Source organism: Telopea speciosissima, chromosome 3 (assembly GCF_018873765.1).
Source record: "Telopea speciosissima isolate NSW1024214 ecotype Mountain lineage chromosome 3, Tspe_v1, whole genome shotgun sequence".
NCBI classification, from domain to species: Eukaryota; Viridiplantae; Streptophyta; class Magnoliopsida; order Proteales; family Proteaceae; genus Telopea; species Telopea speciosissima.
Genome location: NC_057918.1, coordinates 6,680,692 through 6,702,083, shown reverse-complemented (window position 1 = coordinate 6,702,083; position 21,392 = coordinate 6,680,692). Strand labels below are relative to the sequence as shown.

General features: G+C 38.4%; 4 protein-coding genes across 4 annotated transcripts; all 4 read left to right on the top strand.

Annotated features, from left to right (window-relative positions):
• The first annotated feature begins 616 nt into the window (after positions 1-616).
• Positions 617-2,459, top strand: LOC122655609 (high affinity nitrate transporter 2.5-like). The gene is made up of 2 exons (XM_043849847.1): positions 617-1,764; positions 1,933-2,459. The coding sequence occupies exons 1-2, from the start codon at positions 623-625 to the stop codon at positions 2,306-2,308; spliced, it is 1,518 nt and encodes a 505-aa protein (XP_043705782.1). The 5' UTR covers positions 617-622; the 3' UTR covers positions 2,309-2,459.
• Positions 2,460-3,274: 815 nt separating this feature from the next.
• On the top strand, positions 3,275-4,092 carry LOC122654098 (xanthotoxin 5-hydroxylase CYP82C4-like). Its single transcript, XM_043848075.1, has 2 exons — positions 3,275-3,547; positions 3,679-4,092. The coding sequence occupies exons 1-2, from the start codon at positions 3,275-3,277 to the stop codon at positions 4,090-4,092; spliced, it is 687 nt and encodes a 228-aa protein (XP_043704010.1).
• Positions 4,093-10,628: 6,536 nt separating this feature from the next.
• LOC122654093 (cytochrome P450 CYP82D47-like) lies at positions 10,629-13,661 on the top strand. The gene is made up of 3 exons (XM_043848070.1): positions 10,629-10,872; positions 11,859-12,892; positions 13,035-13,661. The coding sequence occupies exons 1-3, from the start codon at positions 10,629-10,631 to the stop codon at positions 13,659-13,661; spliced, it is 1,905 nt and encodes a 634-aa protein (XP_043704005.1).
• Positions 13,662-19,421: 5,760 nt separating this feature from the next.
• LOC122655608 (cytochrome P450 CYP82D47-like) lies at positions 19,422-21,188 on the top strand. Its single transcript, XM_043849846.1, has 2 exons — positions 19,422-20,444; positions 20,553-21,188. Exons 1-2 carry the CDS (start codon positions 19,458-19,460, stop codon positions 21,171-21,173), a joined length of 1,608 nt encoding a protein of 535 aa, XP_043705781.1. The 5' UTR covers positions 19,422-19,457; the 3' UTR covers positions 21,174-21,188.
• Positions 21,189-21,392: the final 204 nt, after the last annotated feature.

The following is a 21,392-nucleotide window of genomic DNA, read 5'->3' as shown; positions in this document are numbered from 1 at the left end:
GGCCATTCTGGTCATTGAATACTACTACAAAAACAAAGTGAGAGAAAGAAGAATCCCACAAGCCCAAGGCAAATGGATCCCCCGGGCCATTTAATATAGTTTAAGGAAGATTCAAGACTTTCGACAGCTAGCTAGCTTTTAGTATCTTCAATTAAAGACAAGAGTTGACAAAATTTCCTAACTTAAACAGACTCAATAATCCCAACCAATACCCACAACCCAGGAAGTCCAACCCACTTTTCATTTCATAGTACGCAAATGAGAAACAGTCAATGAGACTCTGGCAGAAACTCCCAACTCCCCTTTTCTCACTCCCAAAAGCCAACTAACTCTTTAAGCCCAAACTCCAAACCTTAATCGGAGAATCGTAAACGGTTGCCTACCCTGAACCTGAACCCTTCCAGCTATCAAAAGACATACAGATCCCTTTTCGCAATGTTCAGAAAGCTCCCCGCCATTGTCGCAAAATTAATTAATAACGAAACCAACTAAAAATTTCGGCTCCCTTGTCCCTTAATCAACAACCATATATAAATATTCAGCCAAGTAAGGACATGATCTCTCATATCATAAACCTTTCTGCAAAGGAGAGAAATTGTGAAACCAACCAAACTATCCAAATATGGAAATTTCTGGTTCTGGAACAGATGCTGCTCAACAATTCGCTTTACCAGTAGACTCCGAGCACAAGGCAACTGAATTCCGATTATTCTCTATTGCAGCACCCCATATGCGAGCCTTCCACCTTGCATGGATACCTTTTTTCGCTTGCTTTGTGTCTAGTTTCGCAGCCCCTCCACTGGTCCCTATCATACGGGATAACCTTAACCTCACCGCCACCGATATTGGCAATGCAGGGATTGCATCAGTCTCTGGTGCAGTCTTTGCTCGACTTGCCATGGGAACTGCGTGTGACCTTGTTGGTCCTCGCCTTGCTTCTGCATCACTCATCCTCCTTACTGCACCAGCAGTCTACTTCACCTCCTGTGCCAATTCTGCTGTCTCATTCCTCCTTGTCCGCTTCTTCACAGGCTTCTCCCTCGCAACCTTTGTTTCAGGTCAATATTGGATGAGCACTATGTTCTCTGCTCCTATTGTTGGGCTTGCCAATGGTGTTGCTGGAGGTTGGGGAAACCTTGGTGGTGGAGCTACCCAACTCATTATGCCTCTTGTGTTCGACCTAATCCACCACATTGGTGCAACCACTTTCACTGCTTGGCGAATTGCATTCTTCATACCTGCTCTGTTCCAGACTTTAACAGCACTAGCTGTCTTGATCTTCGGTCAAGACTTGCCTGATGGAAACTTCCAGCGGCTACAGAAATCTGGGGATAAGCAGAAAGCAAAGATCTCAAAGGTTCTCTACCATGGGATCACAAATTACAGAGCATGGATCTTGGCATTGTCTTATGGATATAGTTTTGGGGTGGAACTTACAATAGACAATATAATTGCAGAGTACTTCTATGATAGGTTCAATCTGAAACTTCACACTGCTGGAATCATTGCGGCAACCTTCGGGTTAGCAAATATATTTTCTCGACCATCTGGAGGACTGATCTCTGATATTATAGCCAAAAGGTTTGGGATGAGGGGTAGACTATGGGGCTTATGGGTGGTTCAGACTTTAGGTGGAATATTCTGTATTATACTTGGCAGAATGGGATCATTAAGTGCATCCATTGTTGTGATGATCATTTTCTCAATTTTTTGCCAAGCTGCATGTGGACTAACATTTGGAGTAGTTCCATTCGTTTCCAGAAGGTATCTGATCTCTCATCCTGCCTATCATTATTTATAGTTCTTCATTTTGCATATTTTCTTCCTGATTACATTTAATTGAAATTTCTGCAAAGAATTCTCATTTCTCACTTCTTCTATCAACTATTTAAGATCCTGTAATAAATGTCAGTTTCTGTAATCATTTTCCAGGTCACTGGGATTGGTATCTGGAATGACGGGAGGAGGTGGAAATTTAGGTGCAGTTTTGACTCAATTGATTTTCTTCAGAGGATCAAGATATTCAACGCAAACAGGGATAACTCTAATGGGTGTCATGATGATATGCTGCACTCTCCCTCTCTGTTTGATCTACTTCCCACAGTGGGGTGGGATGTTTTGTGGTCCAACTACTAAAGGGAACACCACAGAAGACGAATACTACTCATCTGAATGGAATGAAAAAGAGAAAGAGAAAGGTTTTCATCTTGCAAGCATGAAATTTGCCGACAATAGCAGGAGCGAAAGAGGACGAAGAGTGGCTTCGGCATCCTCACCCCCATATGAATCCAAACCTATACGTGTTTGAATACCAGATATTGCCAATGGATTTTGTCAGACTCCATTAAGAAACCCTAGAAAGCCATGATAGGAAAGTTGTCTCAGAAAAATTCCTGCCTCAGTGTTCAAATGTTAACTGTCAGCATATCACTTATTGATGATTAGACCTGAAAGCTGCAAGACAGTAAGAGTTCTGTGCTCTGTAAGTTTGAATTAGTTGAAGTGCTTTATGGATGTGACCTCTGTAGATCTGCTTAGTTGTTGTATTTTTCTTCTTTTTTTCTTTGGATAAGCAGTTTCCCCATATGTAAGTTTAGTTTCTCAGTTTGTAAAAATGAAAATCTAGCTACTAGACATCCCTGCCTAAAGAAATACTGAGTATCAGGAATAAGGTTAATGGTCCTTTGAAAGATATCAACACCTTCTTCAATATATAGCAAACAAATCCCCCCATGATTCACTACAATTTGTTTCATCTTCTAATGCAATTTTAAGTGTTACTTCAAACTATTTCATAGGGAGGACACATTACTGCAGTAATGTAATTGGGATAACAATTGCTTCTCTTCCTTTCTTTTTCTTCCCTCTATGAGTTCTTACACACTTAGGTCCAGATCAATGCCTTGTATGGCCTTTTTAACTTCATATAAAACATCTAACTTGATTGTTGAATCGATCATTCCAGTAGAAGCCTCAATAGGCTAATGAATTGGCAGATGAGTTAACCGAGCAAGGAGTGATGAGAACTAGAATATTCTGGGAATAGGAGCACTAATATCTCTACAAGAATCTCCTCTCTTGCTTATCATGGATAAAAAAAAGTCTATCATCTCTTATTTAAGAATCTCAATAATTAGATCAAACTGGATGTTTTCAGAGTTTGTATCTACAGCTTTGACCAATGCCAAATAAGGCGAATCTTGATCCAATTACAAAATCGAGATCACTAAATCCAGCCCAGGCTCATGCACCTAACTTAAGCCAGCAGTGCAGAATGCGCAACCAAATTTCACACCTTGTAGATAAACTTCTTTGGGAACAATGGCAATCCAATAGTAAGGAATTAGACTCTATAATTGGAAATTGGTTGGATGAACATCGTCATCGGCGCAGGATCATTAAGACGCCATCATCGTCGTCTCCTCGAGATGAAGGAGAAGAAGAAGAAGATCAGCTGGACTTCATTGATGTGATGCTATCCGTCATTACTGAGGACAATTTGATGTATAGTTATGACCGTAATACTGTCATCAAGGCAACTGTAGTGGTATGTATGTATATATGTATATATGTTTTTCTATTTGATTTTAGAGTTCTTGGCTTACAATTACGCCTTATAGCCTACTTAACACTTAACCTTCCTCTCTGTCGTCGTCCATTTTCACTATATTTGCACAGCAACTCATCGCAGGTGCCTACGAAACCACCTACGTCACCCTGACATGGGCACTTTCTTTGCTGTTGAACAATCGCCAAGTGCTGAAAAGGGCCCAAGAAGAGCTGGACGTCCATGTTGGGAGAGACAGACACGTTGAAGAATCAGACGTCAAGAACTTGGTGTACCTCCAAGCCATTATAAAGGAAACTTTGCGGCTTTACCCTCCACTACCTTTATCAGTACCACATGAAGCCCTGGAAGACTGTCAAGTGGGGGGCTATGTTGTTCCCAAGGGAACACGTGTGCTAGTCAATATGTGGAAGCTTCATCGGGACCCTCAAGTGTGGGGATCAGACCCTCATGAATTCAAACCAGAGAGGTTTCAATTTTTTATGAAACCCCGATTCACAGGCCAACCAGTAGACAATGACTGAACAGGACTGACTGAAGGCATCATCCCATGCCCAAAGCAACCCCACCACACATCCTTCTCACCCCACGCCTTCCTTCTAAGCTTTATATATGAAGATTAAAGAGCTAAAAATAATCAAGGAAGAATGGAGAAGTTGTTTGTTATTATTCTTCTTGTTACTACAAGTCGAGTATACAATGTCATACTTACATATAAATAAAATCCATATATGGTTCTGTTTTTTTTTTTTTTTTTTTTTTTTTTTTTTTTTGAAAATCTAGCTACTGGACATCCCTGCCTAAAGAAATACTGAGTATCAGGAATAAGGTTAATGGTTCTTTGAAAGATATAAACACCTTCTTCAATATATAGCAAACAAATCCCCCATGATTCACTACAATTTGTTTCATCTTCTAATGCAATTTTAAGTGTTACTTCAAACTATTTCATAGGAGGACACATTTCTGCAGTAATGTAATTGGGATAACAATTGCTTCTCTTCCTTGCTTTTTCCCTCTATGAGTTCTTATAACTTTCTAAGAAACACAGATATGTCCAAGTTGAAGACATTAAAAGGATAAGGGGAAGGCCAAAATGACTTGAATTCAAAGTACTAAGAAATGGCAGGAGTGCTTGTGATTGAACAGGGATGGATCCTTAAATTGTCTGGAATGGCAGAACAAGATCCTTACAGCCAACCTGATGCAGAAGCAAACCATGATTAATTTGGCTGTTTGTTGATTTTTCGTTGGAGCCTTTTTATTTGTTTGTTCTTTTTAGCCTAGGGTTAAAACAGTCTTTTTCATGGTTTATCTTCTTAGTTCCCCTCCAGGATTTTAGAGGGATTAGTATTTTATTTTATTTGTTTTAGTTGTTTACACTTATACTCCTATTTAGAGTATAAGTCTATTCTATGTTTTATAATTAGGATTCAGATTAGAAATCCCAACTCCTAATCTGATTAGGATTGCTTTAGATTGATTATTTGTAAGGCCTTTAGGTTTATTATAACCAGCCATCAAAACCCCACCAAAGTCCAGCCGAACCACCCCCTCCCTGCTAGGAAAACTCGACCTAAAGCCCAGCCCCTAAATCTGCTCCTAAACCCTAGTTTCAGCTTAGATCCTAAATCTGAAAACCCAAAACCCTAACCCTAATATTTCTGAATTTCTATTTCTTATTCAAACCTCATTAAAACCTATTCTAATAGACTCCTAAAATTCTGCAAACCATTACCCAATAAAACCCTAACTCAATCTCCCATTCCTAACCCTAATTTTGCCCTAGTTACCCTAAACTGCCCATTCGGCCAACCCTAAAACAGAACCTGGTCCTAAGTGAGATTTATTTCACCTAGGCTACATCACAACCCCAAAGAGTAAGACTCCTAAAATCTCACTTCTTAACACTACCCAAATATGTCCTTTTCCCTAATAACACCCCCAAAAAAATGTTCTTTGCACATTCTCTCCCACCATTTCCATAATCCCTCTGCATACTTTTAATATCTCTACAAGAATCTCCTCTCTTGTTTATTATGGATAAAAAAAGCCTATCATCTCTTATTTGAGAATCTCAATAATTAGATCAAACTAGATGTTTTCAGAGTTTGTATCTAAAGCTTTGACCTATGTCAAATGAGGCAAATCTTGATCCAATTACAAAATCGAGATCACTAAATCCAGCCCAGGCCCATGCACCTAACATAAGCCAACAGTGCAGAATGTGCAACCAAATTTCACACCTTGTAGATAAACTTCTTTGGGAACAATGGCAATCCAACAAAGACCACTTTCATCAATTAGGCAACTGCTTTCCAGCCTAAGGATCACATAGGTCTGGGTTGGGAAACCAGGGGCCCAAATGAACTACAGATATACTCTTATACTCTTAACTAATATTGGCTGTAGGAGTGAAGCTGTAGAAGGATAAAAGATTAGGTCAAGCAGAAAAACATATATGAGTTATTTAGGGTATAATTTCAATAGGATTGAAACAGCTAAAAAAACAAAGGCATTAGCTGAGATTATTTAATAGCGTTTAATACATGTTTGATGGGTAGATGAAACAGTCAAACCATTAAAAGATTCTCAGTGCTCCACATGGGTATATCAATTGATAAGAAGAGGATGGGATTTGGCAGCAAGAGTGAATCAAAGGAAAAAAATGAGCAAGTTTGTACAATTTTTATGGGGTTAGTATGGCAACCCCTTTGAGATTTTTCAAGATAAGTTCAGAAGTCATTTATCAGATAGGTGAAATAGAAACTAGAGTACTAAGGTACAGAAAACATGATTGGGTAATACAGTGAAAGAAGAAAAGTTATCAAGGAAATACTGGAATCAGCACAGAAAGGTCTCAAAACTTCAGTTACCTTCCAAAAAAAGGGGAATTGGAACATGCACCAAATCTAGAAACCAAATCAGAAACTTTGTTCCCTTACCCGTTCCTTGCTTGTGAAATATTGCTTTACAGTAGCAGTTAAGTAAATCTTACATGAACAAAGCATTAGAAGAAGAAGACCTGCAACACATCTCATATACAGTAATTGCTTCTTTTTTTCTTTTTCTTTTTCTTTTTTTTTTTTTTTTGGGGGGGGGGTAGTGTCTAGCAAACATTTATAGAAAAACCACAAAAATATATAAATTAATGCGATAGAATAACAAATAAAGATCATAAGAGAAGAATGAATCAGATAGTGTCATCAGACTATCAGAGTATGGAACATTTGACAGTAAGAGTAAATACCAAATTGAGAGAAGAAGAAAACTAGGAGAATAAAAGGGTGACCTAGGATTTCCAAGGGTTTCACACATCAAACATATTCTGGATTTTCAGAAACTAAAATCAATTTTATTAAAAAAAAAAAAAAACTGCCCAGGAACAAGAGGTACAGCCATACAAAGAAAGAAACCCAAAGGGCCATCCAGTGGTAAGCCTAAGTTTCCAATGGCTCAAGAATGGATCCTACTTGCAGCCTGTAATGTAAAATCATGTACCCTAATCCAAATTGGCAGATCGTAAACTGTAAAAGAGAAATTAAAACCGCGCAGCAGAAATTCAAGGTAAGAGAACTTTTACCTGTTTGAACTTTGAAGTGAAAGAATATCACTGGAACAGCTTCTGAAATCTTAAAACTAGTGGAAGAAACAAGAGAAGCGCTGGTTGCCCATGAACCGTGGGTGGAGGGAAATCGGGCCCTTTTTTCTTTCTCTTATTGAGGGGAAAATTATCTCCTCCAGTTCCCTGCCCGCTCCAATCTTCAGTTCCTCTAATAGGGTTGGAGTCCACCCAGGCAGAGTGTTTGGGCAGGGGTAGGGGGATCATTCCAGCCCCCTTATTAGAGAAACTGGGGAACTAGGCCAGACAAAGAATTGAAGAAGATAAAGATTCCCTATTGAGATGCGTGAACCACGGAAAACTATCTTCTCCAATTCCCTAAAACTGCACAGTGCGGCAGGTGGAGATGCCAACACATGGCAGCTTGACACCCCAACTCCTCATTCCATACATTTTGTATGAATTACGTACACACCTTTCTTCACTTTTAAATGGTGAGCGTGGGATGGTGAGATTACCTTTTTCTCACCGTGTGTGCATTCCCTGTTTAGACACAATGGGGTGAAATGGTCGCTCCACCCCGATGAAAAATGGAAATCCCACCCCATGATGCTCCAATGCAATCTCTCATTGGCTCTCGTACATGCGCAGGGGCTACACTCCCCCCACAGAGAACACTCACCCTCTTTTTTATCACTTCCTTGTACAACGCACATTCTACTTCTCTTTCACAGTTACTCCTGTGAAAGGAAAAAAAAACCTGTTGCTATACCTTCTTTCTGTTTTTCTTGCACAACGGCACGATTTCTAAATCTTTACGCACCATCTCTGATGATGTATCAAACCACACTCTTATACCTCTTGTTGGGACAGATATGCAATTACAAGAAAAAACCAAGCAAACAATTACACACAAACACAAAGATTTAACGTGGTTCAATATAAATCCCTATATCTACAAACTAAAAAAAATATCTACACCACTCTCCACCATGCTATATGTGATCTTGTTTGCTTTTGTTTAGGATTTTTCTCATAGAAACAATATATTAAAAATCCTAATCTTCACATAACTACACTTTTTCCCTATCTAATAGACCCAAAACCCGACCCAAATATATAAAGTTTGTTAATAATTATTATGCCAACCACTCTAGCATACAAGACAAAACCCAACACAGTACATATAGAACTTACCAGGTGGTAAAATAATACTTTAACAATCAAATGAATAAATGAAACTTTATAAAACAAAAAAAAAGGAAAATTTTCATGGACACCCCTGTAAGTATTCAATATGTCACGAACTTCCCAAACTTAGTCAAAATGGCAACCTTTCCCCTGATGTTAAGCACAGTTAATTCCCAAAGGTGAAATATCCATTTTACCCCTTAATTATTTAAATAAAAAAACTGTCATTTCATCTTCCTCCCTCTTCTTCCATATCCTTACCGTTTTGGAGAATTGCTGCAAATCCATTTTGGGCAACCATCACCTCCTGGCTCCGACGACCATTACCATCTTCATCCCCTTTCTTCTTCTTTCTTTCTTTCTTTCTTTGTTCTTTTTCTTCTTCCTAAAACTCCACCCACCCCCTGAACAAGATTAATGTAAATAGCTGATGTTGGTTGCTGTGAAGAGCCTCTCTTTCTGAGGGGGTTGTTTCTGGGAAGATCAAGGAGAGGGAACGAAAAAGCATTACCACAACTTGTATAGACGAAGCAGGATTTCCTGTATGGCTGGTGGAGATCGGCTGAAGATGATGAATCTTTTAACTTGTATAGACGAAGCAGGATTTCCTGTGTGGCTGGTGGAGATCGGCTGAAGATGATGAATCTTTTGTAATTTTTTGCTGTTCTTACATTGTCCAATGTCTGATCCTCTATTGTAAAAATCTGAAGTTCTTATTTTCAATCAATTAATGCAATATATTTTTCTTCTACTTTCCTGTGTATCAGCCCGAGTTTCTTATAAGTCTTTCTGGGCTAAACTCTCTCTTTTTCAAACTTAAATCAATGGATGGAAACTGGGTCTGGTATGTTTCTCTATATATTATTTTCAATTCAACGGTGGAATCATGATTCTTGATAGTGTTGGATTGTGATCTCCACTGTGAGAGAGATTCTAGCGTGAGATCTCTTACCAATCTGAGAAAGAATCCTTTCACTCCTCTGTAAGTGTAGAAGGATCCATGGTCATGGTTGTTGTTTTTGAGACCTCATCGTCTGTGAAGGGTCCATTAATTTAATGGCAGACTGTGATGGAATAGATCGGAGGAGGGCCATAGAAAAAGACCTCATCGAGGATGGATTCGGCAAATAAGATAAGAGTACAATACCTATTGTTCATCATCCATCTACTGTTAGCCCATGGAATGACTTCATTTGAATACCACGGCACAGATCCCAAGTTCAATAAAGTGTTCAACAGCGGAATGTCCAACCACTCCACCATCACCATGAAGAAGATCCTCGACACCTACAAGGGATTCGAGGGACTCACCTCCTTGGTGGACGTCGGCGGCGGAATTGGGATCGAGTGGGGTTGGAAGGGAAAAGATGAACAGTAATTGTTTTTAGATGTAAGGCTATTATAGGGAGTTCATCCTGTGGTAAGGGTAATTTCACCATTATAAAAGAATTAACAGCAACTTAACTGTACAGTGGATTAAGTTGAAATAAAAACATAAAGTAAGAGTAATCCGTAATATTTTTCCAAAGTTTAGTATGACCATAATATTTCATATACTTTCGTGAAATTTTCCCTAAGGCTCCATTTGATTGCAAGGGGAATTAAAGAGAAGGGAAAGAAAATTTTCAAACTTAATAAAGAAACATTTGTAATAATTACCCCCCATGTGACTTTATAAACTACTTAAATTTCTTACCATATCTAGTAATGATATATTTTATATGTAATATTTATTTTATATTTTAAACCAAAGGAAATTGGATGCAAAGTAAAGTGGAATTTAATATCCAAATATGGAATGATTTGAAGTTAGTGATATTGTCACATGGGTTAATGATTACACAAATTTCTTTTTTAAGTAAAAAAATTTCACTTCCCTTCCCTTTAATCCCCCTTGCAACCAAACGGAGCCTAAAAAAAATTCATCATAGAAATATAACTGAAAAATAGTACGCCAGTATGTGGGCGTGTAGTATATGATTTTAAGAGTGTCAATTTGGAACCGAAACCAACCATATAAAACCGTACCAAACCGTACCGTTGCAAAAATGGTATTATCCATGGTACGGTATCGATATTGGGTACAATACAGATGGTATGTACCAAAACCGTACTGATATACCAAATTTATACCAAAACCATACCGTATTGTGGGGTATATTTGTAAAATTTAACTCCTAATAGTCCTAACTCCTAAATCCCTAATTCCTTTCACGCTTTCAGTTCAATCGGCAATGGCAAACCCTGAAACCCTAAGGTCTTCTTCGACATGTCGGTCGGCGGTGCTCCAGCGCTGGTAGAATCGTCATGGAGCTCTACGCCGATGTCATCCCTCGCACTGCGGAGAACTTCCGTGCTCTTTGCACCGGAGAGAAGGGATCTGGCCGGAGCAGCAAGGCCCTGCACTTCAAGGGATCGTCCTTCCACCGCGTGATCCTAGGATGCATGTGTAAGGGTGGTGATTTCACTGCCGAAAATGGTACTGGTGGCGAGTCGATCTACGGATCCAAGTTCGCCGACAAGAACTTCGTCAAGAAACACACTGGAGCTGGTAAATTTGAGAGATTTTGGAACTTCGTCAGGGTGTTTCGATTATAAATAATCGTCTCTTTTACTTGAGAGATTTTGGAACTTCGTCAGGGTGTTTCGATCATAAATAATCGTCTCTTTTCTCTATCTTTGCTTGCGTTTAAACTTGAGGGATTCTGTATTTTTTTCTCTCTATTGTAATGGTCAGTGATGATTAGTGTTGTTGTGGCATCCTTTGGATAGACGACGACGACGGTGGTTTCTGATTCGCAATTTCCCTTCCCAAACTAAAAAAAAAAGAAAAAGAAAAAGAAAAAAAATCTAAAATAAGTATAGACAAACCGTATCGAATTCATACCATTTTTATACTATACCATAACCGTATCATTGTGATACGGTATCGATATTGAAAAATAGCTTCTTAAATGGTATGGTACGATATCGATATTTGATATCTGTTTTTTGTACCATACCAAAATCATACCGTATTACCGAAATCGTATCGATTTACACCCTTACCAAAAAAAATATATGATTTTACATGTTGCAAAATATCTATCTAGGCCATTACCACAAAAAAATATCTATCTAGGATATTTCTTAAATATTCAATAATTAGATTTTTCACATTTGTTGGTCATTCATTCGACTATGCCATGCTAGGAATTTAGGATCCTTCCACGTCTACTTTATACATATAAACAATAAAAATAAAGTCAACTTAGAAGAAAAGAAATCTCCAAAATAATTAAATGCATGATGATCCATCCGACTGAGGTGTCCACTTTTTACCATTATTTTTTAAATAATGGTGGGGCCGGGGTGAGATGCAGGAGAGGAGAGGACTGCATCATGCAGTAAGAAGAGTTGTGGATTGACACGGCTCTAGCTAGAGATTAGATTATATATATAGCTCTCGACAAAATTAAAGTCTGCAACTTGCTACAAAAGAAGTAGCAGAGGATCGAAGAAGCTTGGCTTGAATGTGCAATTCATTCCCATTATTAGATTACAATAATGGAACTGCTTATAATCCCATCTCAGGCAATAGGAACATTTGTAGCCTTAATCTTGGTGATCTATTATTGCCTGTGCAGAAACAAAACCGGCAAGGGAAAGGGCAGGGAAGGGAAACCCCAACACCATCTGGTGCCTTGCCAATTATTGGTCATCTCCATTTACTTGGGGGAGAAAATAATCTTCCACGAAAGCTTGGAGCTATGGCCGAGAAGTATGGCCCAGCCATCATGCTCAAACTCGGCGTACATCGGTCGTTGATTGTGAGCAGTGCAGAGCTGATCAAGGACTGCTTCACTACCAACGACAGGGTTTTAGCTACACGCCCTCATTCCGCTGCAGGCAAATACTTCTTCCACTATGCTGTATTTGCGCTATCACCTTATGGGTCATATTGGCGTGAGATTCGTAAGATGTCCACTCTTGAGCTACTTTCCAAAACTCGACTTGACAAGCTCAGGCATGTTAGGATCTCTGAATTAGATATATCCATCAAAGAATTATACTCAATTTGGGCCCTCAAAGGCAACAACAGTGACCGACCACCTATAAAGGTGGACATGAAGCAATGGTTCGAACACCTTACTTTTAATGTCATCACCAAACTGATTGCTGGGAAACGTATTTATGGCAACAATAATATTGGTGCTACTGGAAATCATGAGGTTGAAGAGGCCGAAAGATTTCGGAAAGCAATGGCTCAAGCGTTGTATATAATTGGGGTGTTTATTGCATCCGATGCAATACCCTATTGCGAATGGTTGGACTTGGGAGGACATTTGAGAACCATGAAGTCTACTATTAAGGAATTAGACTCTATAATTGGAAATTGGGTGGATGAACATCTTCGTCGTCGACGCAGGATCATTAAGACACCATCATCGACGTCATCATCATCGTCGTCTCGAGATGAAGAAGAAGACGAAGGTCAGCTGGACTTCATTGATGTGATGCTATCCGTCATTCCTGAGGAAAATTTGATGTATAGTTATGACCGTGATACTGTCATCAAGGCAACTGTAGTGGTATGTATGTATGTATGTATGTATGTATATATATACTTTTCAATTTGATTTTAGAGTTCTTGATTTACAACTACGCCTTATAGCCTCACTTAACACTTAACCTTCCTCTCTGTCGTCGTCCATTTTCACTATATTTGCACAGCAACTCATCGCAGGTGGCTACGAAACCACCTACCTCACCCTGACATGGGCACTTTCTTTGCTACTCAACAATCGCCAAGTGCTGAAAAGGGCCCAAGAAGAGCTGGACGTCCATGTGGGTAGAGAGAGACACGTTGAAGAATCAGACATCAAGAACCTAGTGTACCTCCAAGCCATTGTAAAAGAAACGTTGCGGCTATACCCACCTTTACCTTTATCAGTACCACACGAAGCCATGGAAGACTGTCAAATGGGGGGCTATGATGTCCCCAAGGGCACACGTGTGCTTGTTAATATGTGGAAGCTTCATCGGGACCCTCAAGTGTGGGGATCAGACCCTCATGAATTCAAACCAGAGAGGTTTCTCACTACACATTCACATGTAGACTTTATGGGTCAGAATTTTGAGTTCATCCCTTTTGGATCGGGCATACGATCATGCCCAGGTATCGCATTTGCCAAGCAAATCTTGCACTTGACTCTTGCTCGCCTGCTTCAAGGATTCAATTTTGAAACCCCTTCACAGGAACCAGTAGACATGACTGAAGGCTTGGGCATCACCATGCCCAAAGCAACCCCACTACACATCCTTCTCACCCCACGCCTTCCATCTAAGCTTTATATATGAAGATTAAAGAGCTAAAAATAATCAAGGAAGAATGGAGAAGTTGTTTGTTATTGGTCTTCTTGTTACTACAAGTCAAGTATACAATGTCATAATTACATATAAATAAAATCCACATATGGTTCTGTTTTTTTTTGTTTTGTTTTGTTTTTTTTGTTTTGGATGAAAGATATATTTACTAAAATTGATAATCATGTGTACAGCCATTAACTTTAGACACACAAAGTCTGTGAAACCAAGGAAGAAATTTAATTAATGTGTCAAACACATGATAAACGAGGTCTTCTTTGTCAAGGCATTTGCAATACCGTTCAGAGCTCATGAAATACAAGAGAAAGAAATTGATGCAAAAGAAACACATTGATGCCTTTTGTCATTGGCTGACGTAAACCAAATCAATGATTTCCTTACAATCAAAATAAACTAGAAGATGTGTGAATATATGGTTCGTTACCCCGCATTATTATATCACCAACTGTAAATCATTCCATATTTGGTTATAAAATTTCAACTTACTTTTGCATCCAAATCCCTTGGACTTGAAAAGTAATTACATCTAAAAGTTATCATTATTGAATATGGTAAGAAATTTAAGCATTTTATACAATTAATCATGTTAGATAATAATGATTACAAAACCTTCTTTTTTAGGTTTTAATAATTTATCATTCTTCCTTTAATTTCCCTTGCAACCAAACATAGCCTATACAATAATTAATTTTTATTGTAAAATTTTTTTAGTAATTAAGCCTCCGTTATTTGGCTGATAAAAATGGTGCAAAGATTCTAAGAAAAAGGATTCTATCAGATATTAATTTTTTGGAGTAACATGTTGTATACAGAAATGCAATAAGTTTGCAAATCCTTGATTCCCATTAGAAAGATAAATTGGGAGTGCTCTGAAGAAAGGCTTTTTCATGGGAGGCAACAAGCCAATGCTTGACAACAGGAAATAAACTAATTATACTAGAGAATAGTACTGCAAATATAAAATTACAATGGGTTTAGAATTGGATAAGGCAATTAATTTCTTTCCCAACCAGGATTATATAGCTGTAGAAAAGAATGTATATGAGGATCGATTGGGTCCAGGGTAAGGTATTCACCTGCTCGAAAGGAAGGTTAAGTCTGCTGATGCCTGATGGTGAATCTCAACTCTTTGCAGGCTTACCCCTTTTCGCTGATGTAGGTAGTAGTTATACGCACTAGCGATCAATTTTGGTCTGCTCGGAAGCTTGGATGGGATCAGGTGGGTGGGGCTGAGGGTGTTTATCAGGGAAGAGGAGGCAGAGGCTAGTGATTGGCCGGGGAGTGGAGTTATACAGGGAAGAGAGATGACTGATGAGGCCGTAGGCATACACGAGCCTTAACCATTCATTTCTATATAAGAATATTCTTCACTAGTTGTTGTCACAAAGTAAATCCTTTATGGCCATTGAAATGTTCTATGTGAAGAAGTTTGAAAGCTTCGATCACCACACAATGTGTCCTCCGTGTCCGCAATCAATCACTTTAACGAATTTGATCACCATTGATCTTGCACAAATTTACACAATCAATACAAACAGAGCATAATCTATTCAATTCACACCATTTATTGTGTCTCCAATGTCAAAATGTAATTGGATATTAACTCTATTTAACAAGCTCCATTAGTTGAGTTTTTCGTATTGGTCAAGTCCTAACATCACCACACAATGTGTCATCCGGATGCCTGCTAATCAATCACTTTAACGAATTTGATCATCATTGATCTTGCACAAATTTACACAATCAATACAAACAGAGCATAATCTATTCAATTCACACCATTTATTGTGTCTGCAATGTCAAAATGTATTGTGATACCAAACTCTACTTGTAAACAACAAGCTCTATACGTTTTGAATTGTACCCAACTCTTCTTTTTCTACCTCCTTAAGTGGGGAAAAATTTGCTACTACATAGGTAGCAGGAATGCTCTTGCTAGGAAATGAAATCTTAAAGGATGTATTTGAAAATACTAAAACCTATGAGGGTATATATAAATTTAAAGAATATCAACGGAGGAGTGAATCATTCTATTTCCCTGGCTGCCACAGGGTTAGTAGGAACATTCCTGCTACGCATGTAGCAACAAAATTTCGTCCGCTAAAGTACACCATACATTACAGTTCCGTTTTGTTGCAAGGGAAATGAAAGGGAATGAAAGGGAAGGAAAGGGAAGGAAAGGAAAAATTTTCAAACTTCAAAAAGAAACTTTTGTAATCATTACCCCATGTGATTATATAAACTACTAATATTTCTTACCATATTTAATAATGATACATTTTACATGTAGTATTTATTTTACATTTTAAACCAAAGGTAAATGGATGCAAAGTAAAGTGGAATCTAATAACCAAATATGGAATGATTTAAAGTTAGTGATATTGTCACATGGGATATGATTACAAAAATTTCTTTTTCAAGTATGAAAATTTCACTTTCCTTTCCTTTAATTCCCCTTGCAACCAAACGGAGTCTACATTTTTTTTTCTTTTTTTTCTTGAGGTGCGTGAACCATACACACCCCAACTCTCCTTTGCATCACCCATTTTATTTATTTATTTATTTATTTATTATTCTTTACTCGATCACATTGTTCATACATCCTCTTTTTTTTTTAATGGTGAGATTCACACCCACCCTATATCCACTTGAGAGACCCCAAAGAATTTTTCATTAACTAAAAAAAAATCTACACCAATCTCCACGTCATTATGTAATATTCCTTGCTTTTGTTTAAGATTTTTCCCACAAAGACCATAATAGTTCTCACACAATTTTAATTTTATATATGTACATTTAATAATCCCAAAATCTGACCCAAATATATAGAATCTCAATAATAATTAAGAAAAATTACAAGGTCAGCCACAAATGAGTTTCACTTTATAAAATTGATCACTCAATCTTTACTTCAATAAATGTTATTAAACCAAAGATTCTTATTACAAAAAAGGGTTGTTGTTCTCTGTGCCGCAGCGGAGCCTGCACCCAGGCATATGGGGGTGGGCGCAATGACCACCCTATCCCTCTGCACAAGCTGCCCATGTGCCTGGGCGCAGGCTGCGCTGCGGCACAATGAACATTCTCCCTACAAAAAAATAGCTAAAGCAATACCCCATATGCATTAGCCTTTAAAATTGGACAACTTTACCCCTACAAACACAACTTCATATCCCTCTCACTATGGTTGGACTTGGACATCGCTTTCGATGTTTATGCCCAATTGTCATAGTCGAGAGAGACATTGCAAAAATAAATGAATTCAAGAGATGATCATCTGCATGTAGGGCTGTAAACGGATCAGATTTGGCTCGGATAGTGCTATATCCGCATCTGCATCCGATTAGCTATCGGACGGATTCGGATAGTGTTAAAGGGATACGGACACGGATACGGATCGGATATTTTATCCATTTACATGTAAATATAACTTCTTTCTTTATACTGAATACCTCATTCGGATCAACCAGGTACTGATATCGGCCCCAATACCAACACAATCTGGCCGATTCTATACCGATACCTCATTCCAAGCCTAGACGTGGGGTGTGATCGTGTAATTCAAAGCAACAATAGCAAAACCACCAAATTCTCAGAGTCGGAGGTTCTCCCACCTCAGCGTCAATAGATGTCTTGCAATTCAAGTACATAAATATATCGATCTGATGAGATGCCCATTTTGATTAAATGCCAATGAAAGGTCTCTCCCTTCTATCACTCCCCCTTTTCCGGCTCTACAAAACACACACTCTCTCCCCCTCTCTCTCTCTCAATCTTCTCTGACGGTTTGTTATTGTTCATATATTTAAAGCTGTGGTTGGTATGCATTCTTGGAATTGATTTTAGGGAGATTTCGCATTCTCGAAGGATAAAGTTAACTATTTTTGTCATCCAAAAATGCAAAATCGACTTAGAATGCATGCCAAACACTACCAAAAACTGAGGCAGACTGTTTATTAATTGATTGGTCTGGTTGTCTTGGATCTCGGAGAGTTTTACATTTCTGGTTGAATTATTGTTCATGTCATCGGTTTTATTTTACCTTTTCATTATTTGATCTATATGAACTACCTTGAATGAATTCAATTAGCTTCTAATCGAAAGACAAACTCTGTTCTATTCTGGATTACCAATGACCTTTGATCCAGCTTGTTTTCCATGTTTGGAGTGTGTGCATAAACCATCTTGATCCTCTTCAATCGCGTTTGAAAGATATGAGAAGAGGTTGGAGATGTGATTCTTCGAGCCAGGAATCTTTCATACATTAAGTTGGTCTTCATGAAATTTTCTTTGGGCCATCCACTTGCCAATGAGGGTGGCTAGGATGGTTGCTAAAACTTGTCAAAATCGTCTCCTATAGTTGCGGATTCTTTGGCTTAAAGATATTCCAAAATTAAAGTCTCTTAAATAGGGAAGAACTTAAAACATCGGCTTGTTGATCTTCCTCAATGTTCTTTACTATTAAATAGGAAAGTCTTCATACGCACAAGGGGATGATTCCTTGTAATCCATTAGCTAGCCTTTCTAGAGAAAATCCTTATTGGTGTGATTCCTAGCCGATCGATCTCCTTAGGGATTTGGGGTGTGTACCGCTAGTCTCTATGGTTTTTTCATGTAGCTCGGTTGCATCAATGGTTAAGTCTTTTTCTAATAAACACCTAAATAGTCAATGGTTGTGCTTATTGGAAGACTTGTTTCAGTGACAAACAAACAAGTCTTATGGGAAAAGACATGTTTTTGGGCATATCTTTTGGAGACATTTCTTAGTGGTGTCTCTTCCTCTGCTATATAAAGAGAACAGGTCTTGCACGTTTTCTAACAATTGTTTTTGAAAACAACATCTTTAGAAGCAATTATGTTTTTATCCCCAACGTAATCGGTGAGTGTCGATGAGTTAGTGAATATAGCCTTCGAACGCCCTTTGTAATCACATTTGGAAATGCAACCTATGTGATTAGAAATTTGTTTTATCTTGGGGGTATATGTGCATGGTCAATATGGATTGTAGAATTGAGACTTCTAAAAATCTTAAGGAGAGCATAGTTTGATGTGACTCAACTTTACAATTTACTTTTCAAGTTACACAAGATGACTATGTATCAGTGTATTTCTTTTTACAATGATATTATATTTTAGAGTCATAATACTACTGGCCATACTAATCGGACAAGTCCTTGTTCATTTATTATATTTCGAGTCCTATATTTTCCGACATGGACAAAAAGTGTTTGTCTTCATCTCATATCAATTATGAAGTAATATTATTTAATAAATAAGGAAGAAGATGATTATTTAACCATGACTTACAAAAAGGCAACAAGTTGAGCTGGAAAGGTGATGAAGATGACCAAGATAATACTGTGGTTTGACTTTTTCGTCTTCTTCTCATTTCAATTATGGAGTAATATTAATTAATAAATAAGGAAAAAGATGATTATTTAACCTGACGTACAAAAAGGTAACAGTGACTTTGCATGTTCAACGGTCTAGATTAAGATTAATAAATCAACGTCTTAAATTAGAAGTTCCCAATATAAGTGACCTTTTAGTGATTTAGCCATAAATTGAAGGTGGAGTAAATTACCTTTTATGAATTTTCAAATAATAATATTAATTAAATACAATAGGACGGTAGTAGTTGGGATTTAGATCCTCTACTGTTGTAGTCGCCTTGTTGGTGGACTCTGTTGTAGCTAGAGATTATATAGCTAGCAGTGGAAGCTTGGCTTGAATGTGCAATTCATTCCCATTAGATCAGATTAGATTAGAATGGAGCTTCTTATCCCATCTCAGGTAATAGGAACATTTGTAGCCTTAATCTTGTTGGTGTATTACTGCTTATCCAGAAACAAAACCAGAAAGGGAAGGGAACCCCCAACACCATCTGGTGCCTGGCCAGTTATTGGTCATCTCCATTTGCTTGGAGGAAAAACCCCTGTTCCACGAATCCTTGGAGCTATGGCCGACAAGTATGGGCCGGCCATCATGCTCAGACTCGGCGTACATCGCTCACTAGTTGTGAGCAGTGCAGAGATGATCAAGGACTGCTTCACTACCAACGATAGAGTTTTAGCTACACGTCCTCGTTTAGCTCCAGGGAAGTACTTCTTCCAGTATGCTGTGTTTGTGTTCTCACCTTATGGGTCTTATTGGCGTGAGATCCGTAAGATGTCCAATATTGAATTACTTTCCAAAACCCGTCTTGACAAACTCAGGCATGTTAGGATCTCTGAAGTAGACAGATCCATCAAAGAATTGTACTCACTTTGGGCAGCCAACCACAACGACAACAACACTACTGACCGACGACCTATCAAGGTGGAGATGAAGCAGTGGTTCCAACACCTTACTTATAATGTCATCACCAAACTGATTGCTGGGAAACGTTACTATGGGAACAATATTATTGATGCTTCGGCTGGAAATGAAGTTGATGTGGCACAACGATTCCGGAAAGCTATGGCTAAAGTGTTGTACTTAAGTGGGGTTTTTGTTGTATCGGATGCAATACCCTATTGTGAATGGTTGGACTTGGGAGGACATCTGAGAGCCATGAAATCTACTGCTAAGGAAATAGATTCTATAATTGGAAATTGGATTGATGAACATCGTACTCGTGGTCGTCACAACAGGATACATGAAGAAGAAGATCAAGAAGATCAACTGGACTTCATTGATGTGATGCTATCCGTCATTCCTGAGGACAATTTGATGTATGGTTATGACCGTGATCTTGTCATCAAGGCAACTGCACTGGTATGTTTAAGTAATTTGTTGTACCTTAATTTTCAATTTCATTTTGATATATTGATGATAATTGATTAATTACAATCATGTCCTCCATATATTTTTCTCTATGCACAGAACCTCATCGGAGGTGGCTACGAAACAACCTACCTCACCCTGACATGGGCACTTTCTTTGCTACTCAACAATCCCCAAGTACTGAAAAGGGTACAGAATGAGCTGGACGTCCATGTTGGCAGGGACAGACACGTTGAAGAATCAGATATCAAGAACCTGGTGTACCTCCAAGCCATTGTCAAGGAAACTTTACGTCTATACCCTCCACTACCCTTGTCAATACCACATGAAGCCTTGGAAGACTGTCAAGTAGGGGGCTATGTTGTCCCCAAGGGTACACGTTTGCTTGTAAATCTGTGGAAGCTTCATCGGGACCCTCAAGTGTGGTCAGACCCTAATGATTTCAAACCAGAGAGATTTCTCACTACACATTCACAAGTAGATTTTATGGGTCAAAACTTTGAGCTCATTCCTTTTGGATCCGGCATACGATCTTGCCCGGGTATTTCGTTTGCCAAGCAAGTCTTGCACTTGACTCTTGCTCGTCTACTACAAGGATTCAATTTTGAGACCTCTGAACCAGTAGACATGACTGAAGGCCTAGGACTCTCCATGCCCAAAGCAACCCCACTACACATGCTTTTCACCCCACGCCTTCCTTCTAAGCTTTATGAAGATTAGAGTTATTTTGTTATTCTTGTTCTGATTGGGCCAATGAATTTACTGAAATGAGTGTTATTACAATGTTTTAATTACGTATGAATAAAACCCTTATGGCTCCATTTGGTTGGAAGGAAAATTAAAGGGAATAATGACTAAATAGGAGGAGTCTCTGAATGGTATGCGTATCTCCTCTTTTATATTTATGATTTTAGAATGTTATTGACAAGATCCTTATGT

Coding starts and splice junctions, on each gene's coding strand:
- LOC122655609 (XM_043849847.1), top strand. CDS start 623: ATGGAAATTTCTGGTTCTGGAACAGATGCTGCTCAACAATTCGCTTTA. Junction 1,765..1,932: donor GTTCCATTCGTTTCCAGAAG/GTATCTGATCTC, acceptor ATCATTTTCCAG/GTCACTGGGATTGGTATCTG.
- LOC122654098 (XM_043848075.1), top strand. CDS start 3,275: ATGCGCAACCAAATTTCACACCTTGTAGATAAACTTCTTTGGGAACAA. Junction 3,548..3,678: donor TCATCAAGGCAACTGTAGTG/GTATGTATGTAT, acceptor ATATTTGCACAG/CAACTCATCGCAGGTGCCTA.
- LOC122654093 (XM_043848070.1), top strand. CDS start 10,629: ATGGAGCTCTACGCCGATGTCATCCCTCGCACTGCGGAGAACTTCCGT. Junction 10,873..11,858: donor CAAGAAACACACTGGAGCTG/GTAAATTTGAGA, acceptor TCCCATTATTAG/ATTACAATAATGGAACTGCT. Junction 12,893..13,034: donor TCATCAAGGCAACTGTAGTG/GTATGTATGTAT, acceptor ATATTTGCACAG/CAACTCATCGCAGGTGGCTA.
- LOC122655608 (XM_043849846.1), top strand. CDS start 19,458: ATGGAGCTTCTTATCCCATCTCAGGTAATAGGAACATTTGTAGCCTTA. Junction 20,445..20,552: donor TCATCAAGGCAACTGCACTG/GTATGTTTAAGT, acceptor CTCTATGCACAG/AACCTCATCGGAGGTGGCTA.